At 45.3% G+C, this 20,790-nt stretch overlaps 2 protein-coding genes across 4 annotated transcripts in view; one reads left to right on the forward strand and one right to left on the reverse strand.

The window, feature by feature from the left end:
* PKD1L3 (polycystin 1 like 3, transient receptor potential channel interacting) overlaps positions 1–8,315 on the reverse strand; it is a 66,335-nt gene extending 58,020 nt beyond the window's left edge. Inside the window, 2 exon segments of the mRNA XM_064581561.1 lie at positions 4,639–4,762; positions 6,194–8,315. Of these exon segments, the coding sequence (XP_064437631.1) occupies positions 4,639–4,762; positions 6,194–6,721 (652 nt within the window). The 5' untranslated portion in view covers positions 6,722–8,315.
* Positions 8,316–8,466: 151 nt separating this feature from the next.
* On the forward strand, positions 8,467–18,965 carry DHODH (dihydroorotate dehydrogenase (quinone)). 3 transcript variants are annotated; one of them, XM_064580861.1, is made up of 9 exons: positions 8,467–8,554; positions 10,680–10,892; positions 11,023–11,222; positions 12,833–13,017; positions 14,990–15,177; positions 15,762–15,875; positions 16,518–16,671; positions 16,848–17,007; positions 17,448–18,965. In XM_064580861.1, exons 1-9 carry the CDS (start codon positions 8,534–8,536, stop codon positions 17,500–17,502), a joined length of 1,290 nt encoding a protein of 429 aa, XP_064436931.1. In that variant the 5' UTR covers positions 8,467–8,533; the 3' UTR covers positions 17,503–18,965. The 3 variants fall into 3 exon arrangements, with proteins under 3 accessions (XP_064436931.1, XP_045746775.1, XP_064436932.1); XM_045890819.3 differs by having other exon boundaries at positions 12,935–13,017; XM_064580862.1 differs by lacking the exon at positions 16,848–17,007.
* The last annotated feature ends 1,825 nt before the right edge of the window (positions 18,966–20,790 follow it).

Consider the following 20,790-nt stretch of genomic DNA (forward strand, 5'->3'; position numbering starts at 1 on the left):
ATTAAGTTCATTTTAAGAAATTACGTTCTAAGTGTAATATTCTCCTCGTACTGTGTAATTCCTCTTGGTAGAGAGAAAAGAGTTCAGTAGGTGAACAATAACATTCTTGAACGTGCCTCCTTATGTAGACTTGCTATTTCTCACACGTGCTGCCCAACGTGGCTTGACAAAATCATACAACCTCACTGACCATATCTCAGCTTAAATTCAGATCACAAGCCTAACAATCTTATTGTGTTCCCTGGGTCTCGTCATGCTTCTGCTCTCTGAGAGGACTTTTTCCTATTTCCTCCTCTACTGTACCTCCAACGACAAGGAAGTCCCTGATCCTCATTCTCAGGGCAGGTCATAACTTTGCTTTCTGCTTCAAAAAAACAATGGAAACAATTAAGCGTCCCTTCCACAGAGTCCTGCCACCAAATTTGCCCTCGACCAGCAAACATCTACATCCACAGATGCCGCCTTCTGTCCTGTTCCTACAAGCTCCCCGCGCTCCTATCCAAAGTGAACCCTTCTAGCTGCACACTAGCTAAGATCAAGGATACTGTCCTGGCTACTGTTTTTTCTGTCTTAGGACAAATCACCAATTGACATTGCCTCATGAACTAGTTCCTTCCTGCTCTTGAGCAAAATTAACCTTAAAAATTGTTGAAACTTGCTACATCCAATTCCTCTCCTGTTCTTCTTCCTTATTTTTAGGAAACAAAACAGTTTTTTTCTAATTATGTAAAACATTTAGAGAGTTCCAATGTCAAAATTATGAAACCAGGTACATTCAGGAAGATCTAAATTCTATCTCTGTCCTTTCTACCCTATTCCCTCCCTCCACCATAAGTAATCATTTTCATTAGTTTTTGTTTGCTTTTCTATTATGTTTATGGATATATGTGTGTAGGTTATCTATGCATATATATTCATATTATCCTTTTTAAAAAGCATACTATACATTGTTCTCCAGATTGCTTTTTTCCACTAAAAAAAACATAGAAATGACCCCATTGCAGTACATAAAGATATTCCTTATTTCTCTTTACAACCAGCATCCCCCTAGATGGGTATGTGGATTGTTTCTACCTTTTTGCTATTACAAAGAAACCTACAATAAATAGCCTCATGCGTGTGTCTTTTTATATTTTTGCCAGTGTAACTTTGGGATAGATTCCCAGCAGCAGGAATGCTGGGTCAAAGGGTAGATGTAAATGCAATTTTGCTAGAGACTGCCAAATATTCCTCTCCTTAGAAACTGTATCTTATTGCATTTCCATTATTTATGAGAGTACCTATTTCCCTACCGTCTTGCCAACAGAGTATGTTGTTAAGTTTGTGGATTTATGCCCATCTGATGGGGAGAAATGGTATCTCAGCTTTAATTTGCATTTCTCTATTTTTGGGCAACAATATTTCATAATATGAAACCTTAGACTTCTCTTTTGAATGTTAAGGAACAAATTTACAAATACTTCTCCCACCAACATGTTATTTTGGAAGAGGCTTTTTTTTTTTTTAGGGAGAGCTTGTGCAGGAGCAGGGTGGGGAGGGGCAGAGGGAGAGGGAGAGAGTGAATCTTAATTAAGCAGGCTCCACGCTCAACAGTGCGGAGCTTGACACAGGGCTCGATTCCACAGCCTTGAGATCATGACCTGAGCTGAAACCAAGAATCAGATGCTTAACCGACTGAGCCATCCAGACACTCCGGAAGAGGCAATTCTTAAGTTCACAATAAAATGTATAAACACTATGATAACAGTAGTCCGTCCGTCCTTCCTTCCTTCCTTCCTTCCTTCTTCCTTCCTTTCTTTTTCCCCTTCTTTTATCTTTCCTTCCTTCCCTTCCTTTTTTTTTCCTTCCTTCCTTCTTACATTTTTTATTTATTTAAGTAATCTCTACACCCAACATGGGGCTCAAACTCATGACCCAAGATCAAGAGTCACATGCTTTTCTGGCTGAGCCCCAACAGTAGCTATTTCGGAACACTAAACAATTACATTGTGCCAATACTTTAGTTTTAAAGGTCATTAGCAATATAGGATCTCCAAGAGATCCAATGACCTTTGACATGAATGCGATACTATCTACAAGCAGAAATGAACTTTGCACAAAAAATAGAAATTTCATAATAGTAACAATAATAACTGCCAGGCACTGTTCTAATACTTTACTTGTATTATCTTACTAATCCTCATGACAATCCTTTGAAGGGCTGCCCACAACAGGAAAGTCCCAGAATCAAGATATGAACTCAGAAGTCTGACTTTAGAGCCTGAGCTCTTAAAGATTTTATTTATTTATTTATTTTGAGAGAGAGAATGAGAGACAGAGAGCATGAGAGGGAGGAGGGTCAGAGGAAGAAGCAGACTCCCTGCTGAGCAGGGAGCCCGATGCGGGACTCAATCCCGGGACTCCAGGATCATGACCTGAGCCGAAGGCAGTCGCTTAACCAACTGAGCCACCCAGGCGCCCGAGCCTGAGCTCTTAACTACAGAAACATTTAATCTCATTATGGGAAGGCAGGTTCAGAATTTGCTGAATTGGCTTAGATAACTAAATAGAATTCTTTTTTTTTTTTTTAAGATTTTATTTATTTATTTGACAGAGAGAGACACAGCGAGAGAGGGAACACAAGCAGGGGGAGTGGGAGAGGGAGAAGCAGGCTTCCCGCCGAGCAGGGAGCCTGATGCGGGGCTCAAACCCAGGACCCTGGGATCATTACCTGAGCCGAAGGCAGACGCTTAACCACTGAACCACCCAGGCACCCCTGAAGAGAATTCTCTTTAAAAACATTTTTTGGGGCGCCTGGGTGGCTCAGTTGGTTAAGCGACTGCCTTCGGCTCAGGTCATGATCCTGGAGTCCCGGGATCGAGTCCCGCATCGGGCTCCCTGCTCAGCAGGGGGTCTGCTTCTCCCTCTGCCCTCTTCCCTCTCATGCTCTCTGTCTCTCATTCTCTCTCTCTCAAATAAATAAATAAAAAAAACCTAAAAAATCAAAAAATAAAATTAAAAACATTTTTTGTTTTTTTAAAAAAGATTTTTATTTTTTATTGTAAAATTTTATTTGTTTATTTTTAAAGATTTTATGTGTAATTTCTGCACCCAACATGGGGCTTGAACTCACAACCCCGAGATCAAGAGTCATATGCCTGACTCAGCCAGATGCCCCTAGAATTCTTTTTGCCGAAGATTATCTTCTGCACAAACATTTCATATTCCATAGCAGTAATCTCTTGCAAGTACTTGAGTGATAATATCAGAAAAATGCATTTTCACTCCAAAACCAAGAGTAGGTGAAAATGTCTAAAAACTCAACTCCTGGAGAGTGAAAAATGAATGGAAAATCATCATCATTTAGGTTGTATTAAGGGTTACTTTTCCGATCCTGGAGATGAGCTGGGCCAAATAACCTCCTGTCAAGATGAAAAGCAGTTCACCATTGTAAGGAGCCACACTCACATTTGTGATAACGAAACACAGGAACCCTTGATTAACACAGAGATTGGCCTCAAAACCTTGGTCTCGCCAACAACAGCGTGCTATCATGGCAAAATCGGGCAAGCGTATCACAGAGAGCTTGAAAGGGTGGAGAATGAGAAGCTGGGAATCAAAAATTTATTACCTTGATATATTGGGTTCTTTCAATACCCAGTATTTGAGGAAGGTGATCTTTTTTTTTTCTTATAACAGAGAAATATTACAATGTGTTCTGTTTTATGAAGAACCCATAGATGCTTCATATTTTAATAAGAATGTATTCGCGACTTTTTAAAGTGGAACAAAATTTTTGCTCAGACTGCGACATTGTAAGGTCCTCGAGAATTCAATGAACTAAGAATAAATGCTGGACACAACCACCACGAAAAACGTACATTGAAAGAAAAATCCCGCACCCAACTTTATGCACACAATTCTCATCGTGTACTCCTGAGGATGCAAACCGACACAACAGCTTCCTCACCCTTCACCTTCTCATCTTCCTACACCAATATCCTATTTTCCCCTTTGCTTTTGCAGTCTTCCCTCATAAGCCCAAGTGCCGAATGGGTTTGGGGTGCACATGAGGAAAATGGAGTTTACTGCTACACTTTCTCCCACATTCCATCCAAGTCAAGAAATGAAGGCGACACCAGGCACAGCAATAACTACCAGAGTGGGATGTATATGAAAGTCATTCCAGATGAACAGTTTCTCACTCTAATCAGTATCATGAAAATCAATATATAATCAATACCATCAAAATCCCTACATGCATCCTCTGCGCTATCACTCACAGACTGTGACAATAAACCTTCTTAAGCACATTCCCCCCACACCCCCATCCCCAGTTTTTCTTTTCATTTAACCACACCCTTAAGTAAACCTTGGGGCATAATGTCCTTGATCTGCCCTGGAGACAGGACTAGGACACACAGCTATTCTTAAGCATTTTCCTCTTGGGTGGTTCCCCCTTAATAAGCCATTTCTTGTCAAGCCGGACTTGTCAGCCTTTTTCTTTGGTCTGTTGCCTCCTTCAGTCTTTGGATGCCTCTTGGCATATACCTCCCTTTCATGGCACAGACTCTTTAACCAATACTCTCACATGCCGTCCTTATGTAGAATCAGTTTCTAGATATTATGACTTTGGTGGCATGTGGCTTTATCACTTACCAGCCTGGCAAATAAAAGAATGCCCCAGGGAGCACAAGTCCACTTTTGATGAGATCCAGTTGGAGTTTCGGGACATGTAAGTGCAGTTGGGGGGCTCTGGGGGCCAGGGGGGGCACGACACCTGCTGAAAGAGGAACAGACCCAGATGAGCCTCAGATTCCAAAATCAACCTTTTTAAAAAGTAAATATGAAAACCAAATTTTGCTAGCTTCTAATAGATGCAACTTAGGATATCTCCCAGATGTGATGTGTTGTTGGGGGTCCAGGAGCGAATGGTCAAGAAAGTCTTCTTGAGATATCTTTGGTGCAAAAAGGTGGTTTTATTAAACATTGGGACAGGACCTGTGGGCAGAAAATGCTGCCTGGGATTGTGAGGAGTGACTGATTACATTCTTTCCAGTTGGGAAGAGCTGAGGGATAGCGGAAATCTCTAAGGAATTTGGAAGCAAGGTTTCCTGGACCTTGAGGGGTCATTTTCTACTGTCTAGTAAACCTTAGTCACAAGACCCTTCAGATGGATATCACTGGGCCATATGTTTGAAGGATGATTGCTAACATATATCTTGTGGGGAGGGGAAGAGATAAAGGAAGTTTCCAAATGGATTTTTATATGTTAAAGAAGACTTGCAGGATCCTGGAAGTTGGGCTAATGTCAAGCTAAGGTTGCCTTTTGGCTCTAGCAAAATATTAACACTGAGGCAGGTAAGCTTCTGGAGGAAGGTCACCCTGCTTGTCTCAAGAATTTGTCAATGGGCTGTAAGTTGTAAGGAGATTTAATTTTTTTCTAGATTTCTTTTGCCTTTGTTCTCCACACCATGCCCACACATTACAGATTATATATTTTTTCATATTATGTGTTCTTTTTTTTTTTTAAAGATTTTATTTATTTATTTGAGACAGAGAGAATGAGAGAGAGAGAGCACATGAGAGGGGGGAGGGTCAGAGGGAGAAGCAGGCTCCCTGCCGAGCAGAGAGCCCGATGTGGGACTCGATCCCGGGACTCCAGGATCATGACCTGAGCCGAAGGCAGTCGCTTAACGAACTGAGCCACCCAGGCGCCCCCATATTATGTGTTCTTTATCACAAGGCTTCGTATTAATTTACCTAGACTTCAGTGAAGATGATGGTGATATAACAGGGCCTTGGATATTTCTCCAAGACCACAATATTATGGTGCATGATTTTGAAAATATCTCTGTAAGAAAGGTAACAGGCAAATCAATGTCTCTCCTGGTTTCTGAATTAGGAAGAGATATTTACCAGGAACAAAGCAGCCATAAAAGGTTTCCCACTTCAGAATCCTACACATTACTTTCAGTGAAATATCAGGTGTTAGCTTTTGATAAACTCTGAGAAAATCTCATCATCTATGCTACACAGACAAATCAAAGGTTGAAGCCCCAAAATATAAATACTTCAGAGGAACTGTGGTAATGAAGTAAAGCGACTGATTTTTCTATGTACAAAAGCAGAAAGATGGAAAATTTTTTCTTTCTCCTGTTCCAGAATAAAAGGAAAGGACTTTTCCTTTGTAAACACTTGTCTCAGAGCCTTACCTGGGTTGTTTTTTTTCTTGACGTTTTCCCAGCTGCTTTAGATTTTGCCCAATCCACCACTTACTCCCTTCTTCCAGAGAGTCCCAGAGAAGATCCCGGACCCTCAGGTTCCAAGTATAAGCAAGGTGTCCTCCCTGGACACGACAGTAATTTTCTGCCTCCTCGTAGCTGCAGTGAAACCTGTTAAGCTGATAACAGTTATTTTTACCATGTCGCTCTGGGATACTTAGCTCACTTCCTAGAATTATACCTGTTCTGATGGGTAACCAAAGCCAGATTCTTCCCCTGAAGAACATTTTCTCTGTGAGCTGTGAGCAAGAACAGTGTGGGGGCTCAGCAGCTGCCTGGTCCTTTAAATATATTCTTGGTGGGTTTGTCATATTTATTAGTATCATTCTTTTAGGAATAGGGAATAAATTGTCAAGGAGATAAAAGGCTTTGTGTTTTCCTGTTTTTGTTTTTAAGAACCCAGGTGGAGTCCCTATAAGCTGAAAACAAACAGCAAAGATCAATAAAGCAATGGGCATTTACAAGGCACCACCACCTGTGTCTACACAACCGGCTGTGCGTTCAGCTTTAGAATAGATCTTTATTTGCTAAGCCTAGGCTACAAAGGAGTAGAAGATGATGAATATCTAAGTCAGTGCTACTAAAAATTGAGAAATGTATTATGCGTGTGTGTGTGTGTGTTTAAAGGAAACCATTCTTACAGACCCCCAGGACATATTTAAATTATTGTATTCTGTTTTTTAAATACATTCAAACATAAAACTAGGGATGAACTATATGCTAAAGCTCTTACACAATCATAAACCAAAAATCAAGTATCAAAACCAAAAAATAAATATCTGATGAAAGAATGCAAATTAAATACAAACAGAACTGAAAATCAATGAAATGAAAACGTGCTGCACTAAATAGCTATCTGACAGATAAACACGGTACTAGCTTATGACCACAGAGGTTGTTTTGATTTGGCATGCACACTACTTCATGCTGTAGGGAAAATCCATTCTCTCACCACTTTTATTTAACTTGCTGAAAAACCTTTGTTTATACAGCATGTCATTTATCCTTCACCTGCAGGACATCCATCGTTTATTTCAGCCACTTTTCTTTCTTGGTACCAAAATATGATAATGAATACAAATAAATGTGGGCACTGAAATAGCTTGGTAGGTTTCAGGGTTCAGTTGGTTGTCCAAATGGCCCAAATGACGCCTATATTACTTTAAAAAATCGTTACAGAAAGACACCAGTATCAAATATGCTCTTAAGTGTCTATGCCAAGAATACACTCCCTCAGTTTGAAAAACACTGCAGTAATCAAATGAAAGAGAAATATGGCATGTTCCCTACTTTCAAAACGTTTACAGTCTAGTTAAGGGAAAAAAGACCTAACAATTGTAGTTAATAAATACAGTGCCACTGGACAGGTACAGCATATATCTATGAAGGCTCAGATGAGGAAGAAATTATTTCCAGCACTTGGCCATATTGAGATGGAGGAAACAGTCATCCTGGCAGGAGTCAATGTGAGTAAATGCATACAAGTGGAAAGTATTTATAAAGAGAAATAATTCTGGGGGTAGGGGTGGGCACTTGGGGAGACAGTAGTGGGAACTGAAACTAGAAAGCTGAAATGTCTTGAAATGCCAGGAAAAAGAGTATCCAATTAATTTGGAAGGTTTCTAAGTAGGAGTCCAAGTCTTCGCCTCAATGGAACCGTTCGGGTGCAGGAGTTCGCTGCAAAGTCTAGATTTCCCAACACCTTCATTAGCAGACATACTTACGTACATACACACGTTTTAGGCATTTTTAAGTGAAACCTGATGCGATGGAATCTTCTCTGAGGTCAACTCGGGCATCTTACACAGTGCGGTAATTCATTCCAACCCTTTTTAGGGTGTCTGATATATACTCTCAATACATGGTTTACCGAGAGCACAAGCATATCAAATATTCTGCTTAAATGATCAAGATATTGGTGAGACTGTTGCTTAGAACTGAAGATCTACATAGGCGATGTCTCTCCCCCACGTCGCTGGACCAGAGAGCTGGGGCGCACACCACCCAACGCCAGCGCCCCGCAGCTCCACACAGCGCAGCAGCGGAGCCCAGAGCCTGGGGCGGAAGGGGCGTGGCCGCCGTGATTGCGCGCGCCGGCGTCCAGACACACCCTCGGGGCGGAGCGAGGCCTTCTCCGCCGCGGGGAGGCCCGCCCCACCCTCCTGCCCCACGATTGGCGAAGTGGCAGCTGCAGGGGCGGTGATTGGAGGGCTCACCTCCATCTCCTCCAATGGAAATGAGCCAGAGGCGGGTCTAGTGGCGGAAGGAGCATGGCGTGGAGACAGCTCAAAGTGAGTTCGCAAAGTGGGCTGTGCGGCTGCGAGTAGTGTGGGCCAGGTGGGGGCTAGAGGCGAATAGTGGGCTAACCTGGGCGAGGTGTGGACGGGATTCGGCTCCGAGGTCGTGTGAAAACTGTGCGTGGGCGGAGGCACCTGCAGATGCGTGCGTGTGCATTAACACGTGTAACGGCACGTTCCAGTCTGGATAGATGCAGGTCTTTGCCAACGCACGTGGGCTTTTATTGAGCCTGGCACACGGGCGTTTAATGAACCCATGACCGCCTAACATCGTGTGCTGGATCCAACGTGCAATGAAATTACACTAAGACATGGCCTCAACCCTTCTGGATGAAATTTTAGGGCAGGGGCTTGTGTAACCGCGTCCAGATACTTGTTGATTGACATTAAGGGGCGTTCCTACAATCCGCTGGAGACTAGAAGCAAGACAATAAATACTTGCTTTATATTTAACAGCTGGGAGTGATCCTCAAGGGCCGATCTGATCACGTCACTAACTTGTGTAGGGAGCAAAACTCAACTCTTTATTCTGGCCAGGGTCCCTGCCTATCTCCCCAGCTCCTTTTTAAGCCGTGCTTTTCCTCATTCCTTGGTTTCCAACAAGTCTTTCTTCTTTCCCTCTTCCTTGGGTGCATCTCTTTACCCTCTGCCACTGAGAGCGCCTTTACACTTTTTCCTTACCCCCACTGCGTCCACTTAACTCCTATTTATCCTTTGGATGTCAGCTTTAAGTCACTTCCTCAAGGAAGCCTTCCTCTACCCCTGAGATTGGTTTGGGTTCTGTTATTACCCTATACATTTTTTTCTTCATGGCAGTCCTCACAGTTACATATTTGCGTGATCACTGACTAGTGACTGTCTCCTCCTGAGAGGCAGGGATCCTGCTTAGCCCACCTCAGAGTGCTCTATCACTGTTGGGCAGATGATTGAATGAATGAATGAATGAATGAACGACTCATCACCTGGCAGTGATAACTAGAGAAAAGCATTATGAAGCACGTTTTGAACAGGATAGTGATTCTTGACTCAATAAGACCTGATGCTCCTTTTTAAAAAAATATTTTGCAACTGCTTTTATTATCCTGAAGTAGAATTTATATATAATGTAATCTGTCTTTGTATAATTTTAAAAGTTCAACTAATATCCTAACTGGAATATAAAAGAGAAATTAAAGGAATTTATAATAAAATAACATGCATTTCAGCATGTAAATGTTACAGCATGACTCACTTAGTGAGATATAGTCAGGTGTTTAAGCCTCTGTTTAGAAATTCTAGAGCCTCAGGGATGCCTGGGTGGCTCAGTCGGTTGAGCATCTGCCTTAGGCTCAGGTCATGATCCCAGAGTCCTGGGATCTAGCCCCGCATTGGGCTCCCTGATCAGTGGGGAGCCTGCTTCTCCCTCTGCCTGCCGCTCCCCCTGCTTGTGCTCAAGCTCTCTTTGACAAATAAATAAAATCTTAAAAAAAAAGAAATTCTAGCGCCTCGGGTATGTTTTATTGTCAAACACCCAAGCAAAGCACTATGCCATTCCTGAGATCTCTGAAATGGGGAACAATCCTTCGTAATGTTCTGTGCAAAATAGTGCAGTTGTCCCTCAGTTTAGAGGGAATTGCATTCCTGGAAAAGTCAATGTATATGAAAACTGCAGGAGATAGTTTGTGTTTATGTGGTGGAATATAGGCTCAGATAATATAAAGAGATACATACTGATTGTAAGATGTTCAAAAGTCATACAGGACAGGGACAATTCATCTGTCAGATAGCCTAAAACAATGCAGGATGTCTGCCTTTACTGAGTCCTGCCCACTAAATCTCTTAACATTCCTCCAAAATACCTACCACAGGTCCCCTAGGAGGCAATACTGCCTCTCGTGAGACCTCTGGCCTGGAGTCCTTCAGGGCACGATGACTGTCAGAAGTGTGGATACAGCCGCTGAAAGTAGAGGCCAATGTGTGAGCAGAACTAGAAATGAAGGAGGCCAGTGTTAGCAGAAGGCTAGGGACATTGCTTCATGTGACATGTCATTATGTCCTGTGTGCATGGGTGTAAAGGGCTCAGAGAAGTTACTGCAGTCTGGCCTGGAAGGAATCTCAGTGGGCCTTTTTTCCCCCCCAGAAGCGGGCCCAGGATGCTGTGGTCATCCTGGGGGGTGGAGGACTTCTCTTCACTTCCTACCTGACGGCTATGGGGGATGAACATTTCTACACTGAACACTTGATGCCGGCTATGCAGAGGCTTCTGGACCCTGAGTCAGCCCACAGGCTGGCCGTTCGCCTCACCTCCCTGGGGCTCCTTCCTCGTGCCACGTTTCAAGACTCTGACATGCTGGTAGGTGCTCTCGGAACACCTCCTGATTAACAAGCTCTTTAGGTAGTTCTGACCTAGACGTGCTGTGGCCTGCCCTTGGACAAACACCGGGATAGCCTGTGTACCTCTGGTTTTGTTTCCTTCTTCCTAGGAAGTGAGAGTCCTGGGCCATAAATTCCGAAATCCAGTTGGAATTGCTGCAGGATTTGATAAACATGGGGAAGCTGTGGATGGACTTTACAAGATGGGCTTTGGTTTTGTTGAGATTGGCAGTGTGACTCCGAAACCTCAGGAAGGAAACCCCAGGCCCAGAGTCTTCCGCCTCCCTGAGGACCAAGCAGTCATTAACAGGTAGATGAATAGCCCGCAGGTAACAGGGGAGGCCTTCCTCCCAGCAGGGCACTCAGCGATGTAAGATCTGCCGGGTTTTTTTGTCCTACAGTGTGGACATTTTTCTGCTATTTGGAATGTTCGGGAACCATGTTGAGCATCTCCTGTGTGCAGGCATAAAAGCGGGTTTTGGTATTCTAGTTTAATGCATATACACGCTGAGGCTCAGAGAGCTACATGACTTACCTATAATCATGGCATCATAAGCGAGAGCGCTTGGGTCCGGATTTAGACTTAAATTTGACTTTAGAGCTTTTGCGCTTTCCACATTGTTACTCCAGTGCCCTTGCCCAGCACTGTCCAGTAGAAATAGAATGTGAGCCCTGTGTGTAAATTAAAATATTCATGTAGCCACAGTAAGATAGGAAAAAGAAATGGGTGAAATTGATTTTAATAACGGTCTATTTAATTATTGTTTATGATTATTATATTTAACTATAAATACTTCATGTATTCTAAATGTCATTTTAACATGTAATCAAAATAAAAACGATTAATTAGCTATTTACGTTTTCCTGGTACTAAGTCTTCAGAATCCAGGGTGCACGTGACTTGGAGCGCACTGGACTGGATGGCGCTCAGCGGCACATGTGGCTAGCAGTTTTTGAATTGGACGGTGTAGCCCTGGCCTTTAGTAAACTGAAAAATTTAATAATCCACATGTACAGCTGCTTTTAGTAAGAGAGAGCCTTCTAGATCGTGTAAAGCCCTTCTCTTTGTAATCCCTAGGCAATATTCACTGCAGCAAACCCAGAAAATGAAAAAGTTCCTACTTTTTGGTAACAGAGGTTTGAGAACCTCCTTGGGAGATTCTGATAGGCACCTTTGGGCCCAGTGATGGCCTTCTGGAAGACTGCCTTCTGGGAATTTTATTTGGCCACACATCCTGCTTTATCGTGCTTGTTTCAGGGAAATTTTCCAGCATTGGAAATGAAGTTATTGATCTTTCTGCTGCATTGCAGGCTGGGATTGGTGTCTTCAGAATTTCCAGGCAAAACAGATTTAGGATTTGGCTTCCCCAAGTAACTGCAGGTACCAGGACAACGGTACTCAGCAGAATCCGTAGGCGAGAAGTGGTTGAGGGAAGAGAGCTGTGTGTTCAGCCTCCTTGCTCTGGGAGGCATGGAGTGGGTGCCCAGTAAACACCTGCTGAATGAATGGAATAATTTATTAAGTCCACAAAAACAGGTGCCGATGTATCTGTTCGGTGGTTTTGGCTGCAAGTAACAAAGCAGCTTAGCCAAAAGGCGTTGGTTATTATTTCTTCTCCGGGAGGGCGTTAGTGGAACGCCGGCAGGAGGTGGAAGATGGGGTGGTCAGAGAAGCCACTCCGGGTGGGAGGAGTACGTGAGTAAGGAGTGGGGGCCGATCCAGACAGGTCTGGGGCAGCTATGTGGCGTGTCTGGGCTGTTGCCAGTGCTAGGTACCTGAGCAGCTTGTTTACAAATTTAAATCTTTCCCTCTATGTTTGATGGTGTTCTGGCAAGTTCTCTAGGAGTTCCAGGGGTGTTTAGACTTTGGGAGTCTAAGAACTGACTCTGATTTTTTTTTTTTTTTTCTGTTTCTAAAAGTCAGAAGTATAGTGGAAATGACCATGAAGCCATCTCTCCAAAGTCTCTGCCTTTGGCTGAGGGCTCTAACCTCGTCCCTCCCTACCCACTTCTGTGCTATAGATACGGATTTAACAGTCACGGACTCTCGGTGGTGGAACACAGGTTGCGGGCCAGACAGGAGAAACAGGCCAGGCTCACAGAAGGTAAAGCGGGGGTGCTCTAGAGGGGCTTTCTTCATTTATTGGAAGGAAACCTGTGGGAGAAACGTCAGGAACATTCCTAGTGAAATAAACCTGACTGAGTAATAGGAAAAAAACCACTATGGAACTCGGGAATTTTCCTGGCTTTACCACAGCCACCAAGATTTTAACTGAATTTCACAATTTAGTGAAGACTCGCTTAGTTTCTGCCTTGTTATATAACCTGGGTTATATCATAACTGGGGCAGCTTGGAAGTGAGAACAGAGCGGCTCCTCAGTGGTCACATGGGTGGTTGAGATGTGAGCGGGCCTGGAGCGCCATCTTCCTGTCTTGCTTTGTTGTCCTTTTGTGTGTATGTAAATAATGCATGTTAATTACAGAAGCATTAGTAAGTACAGCGAAGCATAAAGAAGACAATTAAAATTACTCATACTCCTTCCTACTTAGGGAGAGCTGATCTTGGCATTTGGGAAAATACCCATCATGACTTGCTCAGAAACACCATGCATGTCGGGAGGCTACCTTCAGGGATGCTGCTGAATGTTCTCTGGGGGCTCTGCTTTGCTGCCCCTCAGGCTGCACATAAGTGCTTGTTGCACTGTTTTGTCCTCACCACGCCTTCCCAGTTGCCCTCTGAGATTGTGTGGGGCTGTGGCCATTTTCCTCATTGGGTCCCTCTGGACCTCTTTCCAGGAGTTTAGTCTCATTAAATGGCTTGGTAGTGAGATGAGAAAAACCTGTGGACATGAGCTTCCCTCGAGGAAGTGAGGTTGAAAGGGCCAAGTCAGTCGGCAATCTCTGATTTTAGGAGGAAGTGACCTTGTTTGGAAATCCCAGGCAGCAGACCTTGAGTACTATAGACCTTCCTATTTGGGGAACTTTGAGCCTTATAATAGGACCTCCATGGCTTGTGATACTGTCTTGCCTTCTTGCCTTCCTTTCCTTTCCTTTTTTTTTTTAAATCCTTTCCTTCTTTGTTCCCAGTGCAAGCTTTCTCCCCTGTTCTCCCTTGCCCATCCTCTCACCCCACTCCAACACGCACATTGATTGGAGTGAAGCAGAATCTTAGAGCAGAGTTCTGCACGTGTTGTTTTCCAGCAGCTAGAAGACTTGAAGACAGCTTATTGTGAGCACAATAAGGAACATAATTGACAAAAGCTTTGGTGTCCTTTGAGGACAGAGTAATTCAGAAATTTCTAACTTCAAAGTCTTGGCCCTTTGGGCAGCTAACTGCTGATGGAAGACCCATTAGCTGCATGAAAGGGATGCTCTTTTTAAAGCCAGCTTACCCGTGAGGGAAGAATCAGTTTACAGATGGCTTGGCCTGGTGGAGGCTGGACTTGGGAAGCTTGGAGGCCTTGTGGAGCTTTTGTCTAATTGGGCACTAACCCCCTTCATGTCCCCCCAGGGAATATTTACTTTCAAGGGGGTGGTTAAAAGGGTGACCAGTTTAGGGTAGGAGGAGGTGGTTAGCAACACTAGATGCTGCTCTTTGATCCCACCGACCTGACACACGTTTTGGGGGCTCACTTGCTGTTCCAGGTCTTTTCCCAACCACCAGCTGCAAGAAAGCAGCCAGCAGCACTGACATACCAGTGAGCTTTGCAGATAGCGCGGTAGCTTAGAAGTACAGACAACCTCTTGCTTTCACGCATAGCATGTTTCTGAAATGTATTTTTCTAAAAGAGCCCTACCTTTTTATGGCTAGTATTTGCACTCCTAATTCCACCGTTTTCCACTACATTTTTAAAAAAGAAAAAGGGCACAATGCAGTAAAACATCCTAGTAGTTGCCCCGGCACTGCTGCGCGAGGATGATGAGCTCCTCTTGGTGAGCAGGCAGCCGCGCCCGCAGCTTTCGTGGTGTTGGCTCCTCCGACCGGGAAGGTCCCGTGCCGAGGTGCGCGGGGCATCCTGAGCATGTTGCACGGAAAATGGCGTTTGGGGACAAAATCTTGACGAGCGATCTTCACAGAGGGGCTGCCACTGGGAATAAACCTGGGGAAGAATAAGACCTCGGTGGACGCTGCTGCGGACTACGCGGAGGGGGTTCGCGTCCTGGGCCCCTTGGCGGACTACCTGGTAGTGAACGTGTCCAGTCCCAACACCGCTGGGCTGCGGAGCCTTCAGGGAAAGGCGGAGCTGCGCCACCTGCTGACCAAGGTAGGCAATTACAGGTCCGGGCTCCGTTCGCCAGCCTGTCCGGTTCTTTCTCTCCAGGGAAGGAAGCTTCAGCGTCACTGTCGAGGAGCTGTCCTTAGCACCTGGACCGATAGGACCCCCTTCTATACTCGTAATCCCCTATCGTAACCCTGATTACGCTCAACAGTGATTAATGGCGCAGTCACCTGTCCCTGCTGTTAAACCAGAATGTCTGAGAGAGCAGGGGGCTGGGTCTCGCTGTCCCTAGCAGTGAGCACACTGAATGAATGAATTGGAGGACTCTTTATCAAATAGTACTTGTGACAGTATTTCCTTGTTATCTCTTTTAGGAAAAAAGTCTAAATAAACCTTCATATATTAGCTCATACCAATGACAACATTAGGGACTTAATCTTGGGGATCCCTTGGTTCAAGATAATCAGACCCATCTTGGTGGTGTCTGTGGCATAACTGAGAGCTGTATTTCCGGAAAAGGAAATGTTGCTGTGCTTACGTGTGAGAACACGCTGATCTGCGGCTGCAGTTCAGGGGCACTGGGGGCTGTGGCCTCAGGGGTCCCCATCTCTGGCCATGTGTTGCTCTAGGTGCTGCAGGAGAGGGACACCCTGAAGGGAGCACGCAAGCCAGCCGTGCTGGTGAAGATTGCACCCGACCTCACAGCCCAGGACAAGGAGGATATTGCCAATGTGGTGAGAGAGGTGCGAGTTGGGCTGGGCCCTGGGACGCCCCTCACTGCCGGGTTGGGGGGGGCATCTGGCCAGCTGGAATAGCCCATGGCTTCCTTTCTGTGACAGTGAGAGCTGGTTTAGTGTCTGTCACAATGTAACTCATCACAGAATACAAAGCGAATGTTGGGATGCATCATTTTCCTGTACTTCTTCCCTCCCCTCTTTGCTCACATTCATCCAGCAAGGGCTCTAAGGCTAGTGCTTGCATCCTGGGTCAGACTAGGGTATTCTATCCTCTCTCCAGTCTGACCCCAGGTCCCGGTGTCGTAGGAGAGTAGTGGAAACACAGACTGAACCTGGAAGTCCTGGGTTCAAATCCTATTCCACCACTTACTACCTAGGGACCTTGGGCAGGACTAAAGAGAGTGGTTCTAGGGATTAAACCCTGTCCTAGTGGAACCTTATGGGTAGTCGATATGTGATGGCTGCTCTGGTTATGTTGAGGCTCATCCAGAACCTGTTCTAGAAGCACAGTGAGCTCTGTTACGGCTCTTGCTTCCAGGGGCTGTAGTGTGGGCACCTGGCCCGGCTCCTGGCTCAGACCCTCAGGGAAGCTTCTCCAGCTCTATCTGTGCCTTGACTGGAGGGCTCTTTCTCTGTCTCACACTGCAGTTGGGCATCGATGGATTGATTATCACCAACACCACAGTGAGCCGCCCTGCCAGCCTCCAGGGTGCCCTGCGCTCTGAAATAGGAGGGCTGAGTGGGAAGCCCCTCCGGGACTTATCAACCCAAACCATCCGGGAGATGTATGCACTCACCAAAGGCAAGAATTTGGTCCCTGTGTCTTCACATTTGCGTGCGGCTTGTCGGGCTCTGGGGTTTAATCCGAATCAGCGTTCCCTGAACTGCTGCATTCACCAGGGGCCGGAGGGCGGAAGGCCAGCTGAGGTGCTCGCGTTTCCTGCCCTTCCTCACGCTATTGCATGTGTTCCGGTGCAGGCGGAGTCCCCATCATTGGGGTCGGCGGGGTCAGCAGTGGGCAGGACGCGCTGGAGAAGATCCGGGCGGGGGCCTCCCTGGTGCAGCTGTACACGGCCCTCACCTACCGCGGGCCGCCCGTGGTGGGCAGGGTCAAGCGGGAGCTGGAGGCCCTTTTGAAGTGAGTGGGGCCACGGGTGGCTTGAAACAGGAGACGTTCAGGTGGTATCAATTCAGAATGACTCAAGTGAAGGAGATGCTATTCACCTGTCTCTACTTATTCCTCATTCAGAAAGGATTCAAAAACACAGACAGACTGACAAAGGACAAACAGGGCCAAGGAATTCAAGATTAACTTCCAAGACGGTGGTGTTTATTGGCCTGAGGAGTTCAGGCAGCATCCCTGTTGAGTAGCATTGGCTTGAGGTCAGGGAGCTGTTAATACTTGACATTGGTTCCCTTCCCAGTGTGAAGACCTAGGTGGAGGCACGAAGCATGCTACGGGGGAGACAGGCAGGTGCAGTTATGGCGTTGACAGCCTAGGTGAACGTGGGCTTCCAGCGAGAGCAGGGCCTGTCCTTCACCATTTGCTGAAATTGCTTTGTTTTCACTTTTTTCCAGGGAGCAGGGTTTTACCAGAATCACAGATGCCATTGGAGCAGATCATCGGAGGTGAGGACGTTGTTGGTGGCAAGCCTGATCTGGAATCTTCTAAAGCAGGCGGGCCTTTGTGGCTGAATTGAGAGAGGAGAGCGATATTCCCCAACCCACAAGAGCCCTTCCTCCGGCCCGACTTTTGTCAAAGCCAATCATGAGTGTCACCGGAATCAATACACGGCTTTCTTTAATCGCTTGTCGGACCATGAACTGCATTCATGATTCTTTCTAGACTCAAATCTCTTTAATAGTGCAAGGACATTAAAATACTTGAGGGAAATATAAAGCCATTTAAAACCTGGATTTAAATCCCAGCCCTTTCTGGAAGGCCCCCGGGCTTTGCCCCGATGCTGCAGGTCCTCGCAGGCCTGTGCTGCCTTGGATCTGCACCGGGCTCCCGATGAGCTTGACTCTCTTTCATTCTGTCTTCACTTTTATTTATTTTAAGTTTTCACTTTATTTTGAAAATATTTAGAACAGACAAAGTCGCAAGAATCGGGCTCGTGGGTGGCCATCCTCTGTCTTCACATCGTCTTCCTTCTGTGAGTCCGGGTCCTCATCTTTTCTTATAAGGACGCCAGTCATGTCGGAGTGGGCCCCACCCTGATGGCCTCAATTTCATTTGATTCCCTTGGTAAAGATAGGATCTGGAAAGACCCTCTCTGCAAATAAGGGCACGTTCTGAAGTTCAAGGGTTTAGGATTTAACATAGCAATTTTGGGGAGACACAATTCAACCCGTCACAGGAAAATGTGCTTGCTGTCCCCTTTCTTTATTATCTGTGACTTGGAGTGCCATCGGGCAGACAGGGTTCTCAAGGTGCTTGAAGACAATAGACAAGATGCTAAAGAGGTGTACTGTTAACTAAAGAGATCGAGCAACACCAGTTTTTTCAATACCGAAAAGCAAATGGCAGAGAGAAGCTGGAAACCTTGTCTGGGCAGTGTTGTTGGGGTCTGGCGTGCCCTCACAGCCGTCAGAAACTCCCTTTGTTCCCATCACCTCAATACGGATTTTATTCTAAATTCGATTTCTCAGAAGCTCTGCGAGAGGCCCAGGATGGTAACGGCGCTGATGTATCCCGTCGCCTCGTGGTTGAATCTTGGCCTCAGCCCCGCCCTCCTGTATCTGCTCACTCTCTGTCACGAAACCCTCAGCCAGCCTCCTGCTCTCCTTTTCAAAGACCTTTCTCTTGTTTTTTGCTTTTTAAAAAATAGCCCCCAAATAAAAGTTGTGGACCTCTTTTCCCCCTTAAATAACTCTGTTTCCCAGAGGTAATCACAGGTAACTTTTGAATCTATCTTGCTAAATTTTTCCAGATATTTTTCTTTTTATATACAAACACATGTGTCTATAGCTATCTTTTTTCTCTCTCTGCACACACATGTATAGAATAATTTCAGGAAAATAATACAAAGAACTGTTTTTTAATACCAACTCATATGAGAATAAATTGCTGGTCTGGTGCTCCATCATCCTGAATATTGTAGTGTGGATTTCTTGCAAACAAGTACATTCTGCTACACAACCACAACACAACCATCAAAAATCAGGAGATGAGCACTGACACGTCACTTCATCTACGGGCTGTGTGGTAGGCAGCATTTCTGAAATGTCTCCCCCTGGTTCCCGATGCCGTGTCCTAATCTCTGGAACCTAGCAACATGATGAGATATCCCTCCCATCACTGTTGTGTGGCTTAACGTTGGACCCGCCTTGAAGATAGATTATTCAGGTGGGTCCAGTCTAATCACATGAGCCCCGTTAAAAGCAGGCGTTTTCTCTGGGGGAAGAAGACATTAGATAGATTTGAAGCATTGGAAGGGATCAAAGTGTTGCTGTTTTGAAGACTGAGGTGGGGGACATGAGAAGGAAGGCATTGGCCCCTGGCTGGTAACCAGCAAGGGAATGGATCTCAGACCACAAAGACCTGGATCTTGCCAAAGACTTGAGTGAGCTTAGAAGCAGATTATTTCCAAAGTGTCTGAGTAAGAACCTAACCTGTCCAACACCTTGATCCTGGTCTTGTGATACCTTGAACATAAACCCCAGTGGATAGGATGCCTGGGAGGCTCAGTCAGTTAAGCGTTGGACTCCTGATCTCAGCTCAGGTCATGATCTCTGGGTCCTGGGATTGAGCCCCTCAGTGGGCTCCATGCTCAGTGGGGAGTTTGCTTGAAGACTTCTTTCCCTCTGCCTCTCCTTCTGCTTGCAGGCTCTCTCTAAAATAAATAAATCTTAAAAAAAAAAAAAAAAAAGACCCAGCTGAGCCTCAACTACGGATACAGAACTGTGAGCTGGGGCGCCTGGGTGGCTCAGTCAGTTGAGCCTCCGACTCTTGGTTCCGGCTCAGGTTATGATCTCAGGGTGGTGAGATCAAGCCCCATGTCAGTCTCTGTGCTCAGTGGGGAGTCAGCCTGGGGATTCTCCCCCTCTGCCCCTGCCCCACTCACACATTCTCTCTCTCAAAAAATAAATTAAAAAAAAAAAAAAGGAACTGTGAGCTAATAGTGACTGTTTCAAACCGCTGAGTTTGTAGACTATGCTGCACACGAGAAAATTCGCACAAGGGAAGGGATCAGGAAGGGTTACCCTTTGGAAGGTTCTCTGTTGGAGACTGACATTCTGTCTCTTAGCACAGTTGCAACAGGCTGCTCTTTCTCCCTCGAGGACCAGAGTAAGTAGTTGGCTTGCGTTCAGGGGCCATGTGGGATAAGGAGTACCAATTCTTCTTAATTCTCAAAATGATGCCCAGAGCCCAGAGAAGCCCACAGTGCTAGGAGACATAGACTGATGATGCCCAGGTAGCCCTTTGGGGCCCAGGATCGTTGAGTGGAATCACCATTAGCAGAGTTGCTAATACCATTTGCTAATACATTGTTCACTCTTATGTTTTGTGTTCTGTGCATAATTGGCCTGGCCAATTTCCCAGTAGTTAAATATAAGCAGTTAATAAGTTAAATTGTATTCTGCAACTTGCTTTTTTCACATACCATCATGGAATTTTTCAGGGTTCTTCTCTTAGATCTACCGTGCGTTTTCTAACAGAACTGTGGTTTTCCACCGCACAGACGCACCAACGATTACTGATGGCTGGGCGTGTGTAGGCTGTCTTCACTGCTTCCATCACAGGCTGTGCTGTAGTGAGTCTCTTGGTCTCTGTATCTCTTGCTCTTCTGGTAGAATTTCTGTAAAATTGACTCCCAGAAGTGTTATTGCTTGGGCAAAGGTTACAGGCACTTAAATTGTTGGTAGTTAACTGCTAAATCGTCATTAGACAGAGGTATGCCAGTTTATACTTTCTCTC

The sequence above is a fragment of the Mirounga angustirostris genome, unplaced genomic scaffold, assembly GCF_029215605.1.
Source record: "Mirounga angustirostris isolate CCGP_5_RB_7025 unplaced genomic scaffold, mMirAng1.0.hap1 SCAF_16, whole genome shotgun sequence".
Taxonomy (NCBI): Eukaryota; Metazoa; Chordata; class Mammalia; order Carnivora; family Phocidae; genus Mirounga; species Mirounga angustirostris.

Coding starts and splice junctions, on each gene's coding strand:
- DHODH (XM_064580861.1), top strand. CDS start 8,534: ATGGCGTGGAGACAGCTCAAA. Junction 8,555..10,679: donor TGGCGTGGAGACAGCTCAAA/GTGAGTTCGCAA, acceptor TTTCCCCCCCAG/AAGCGGGCCCAGGATGCTGT. Junction 15,876..16,517: donor TTGCCAATGTGGTGAGAGAG/GTGCGAGTTGGG, acceptor CTCACACTGCAG/TTGGGCATCGATGGATTGAT.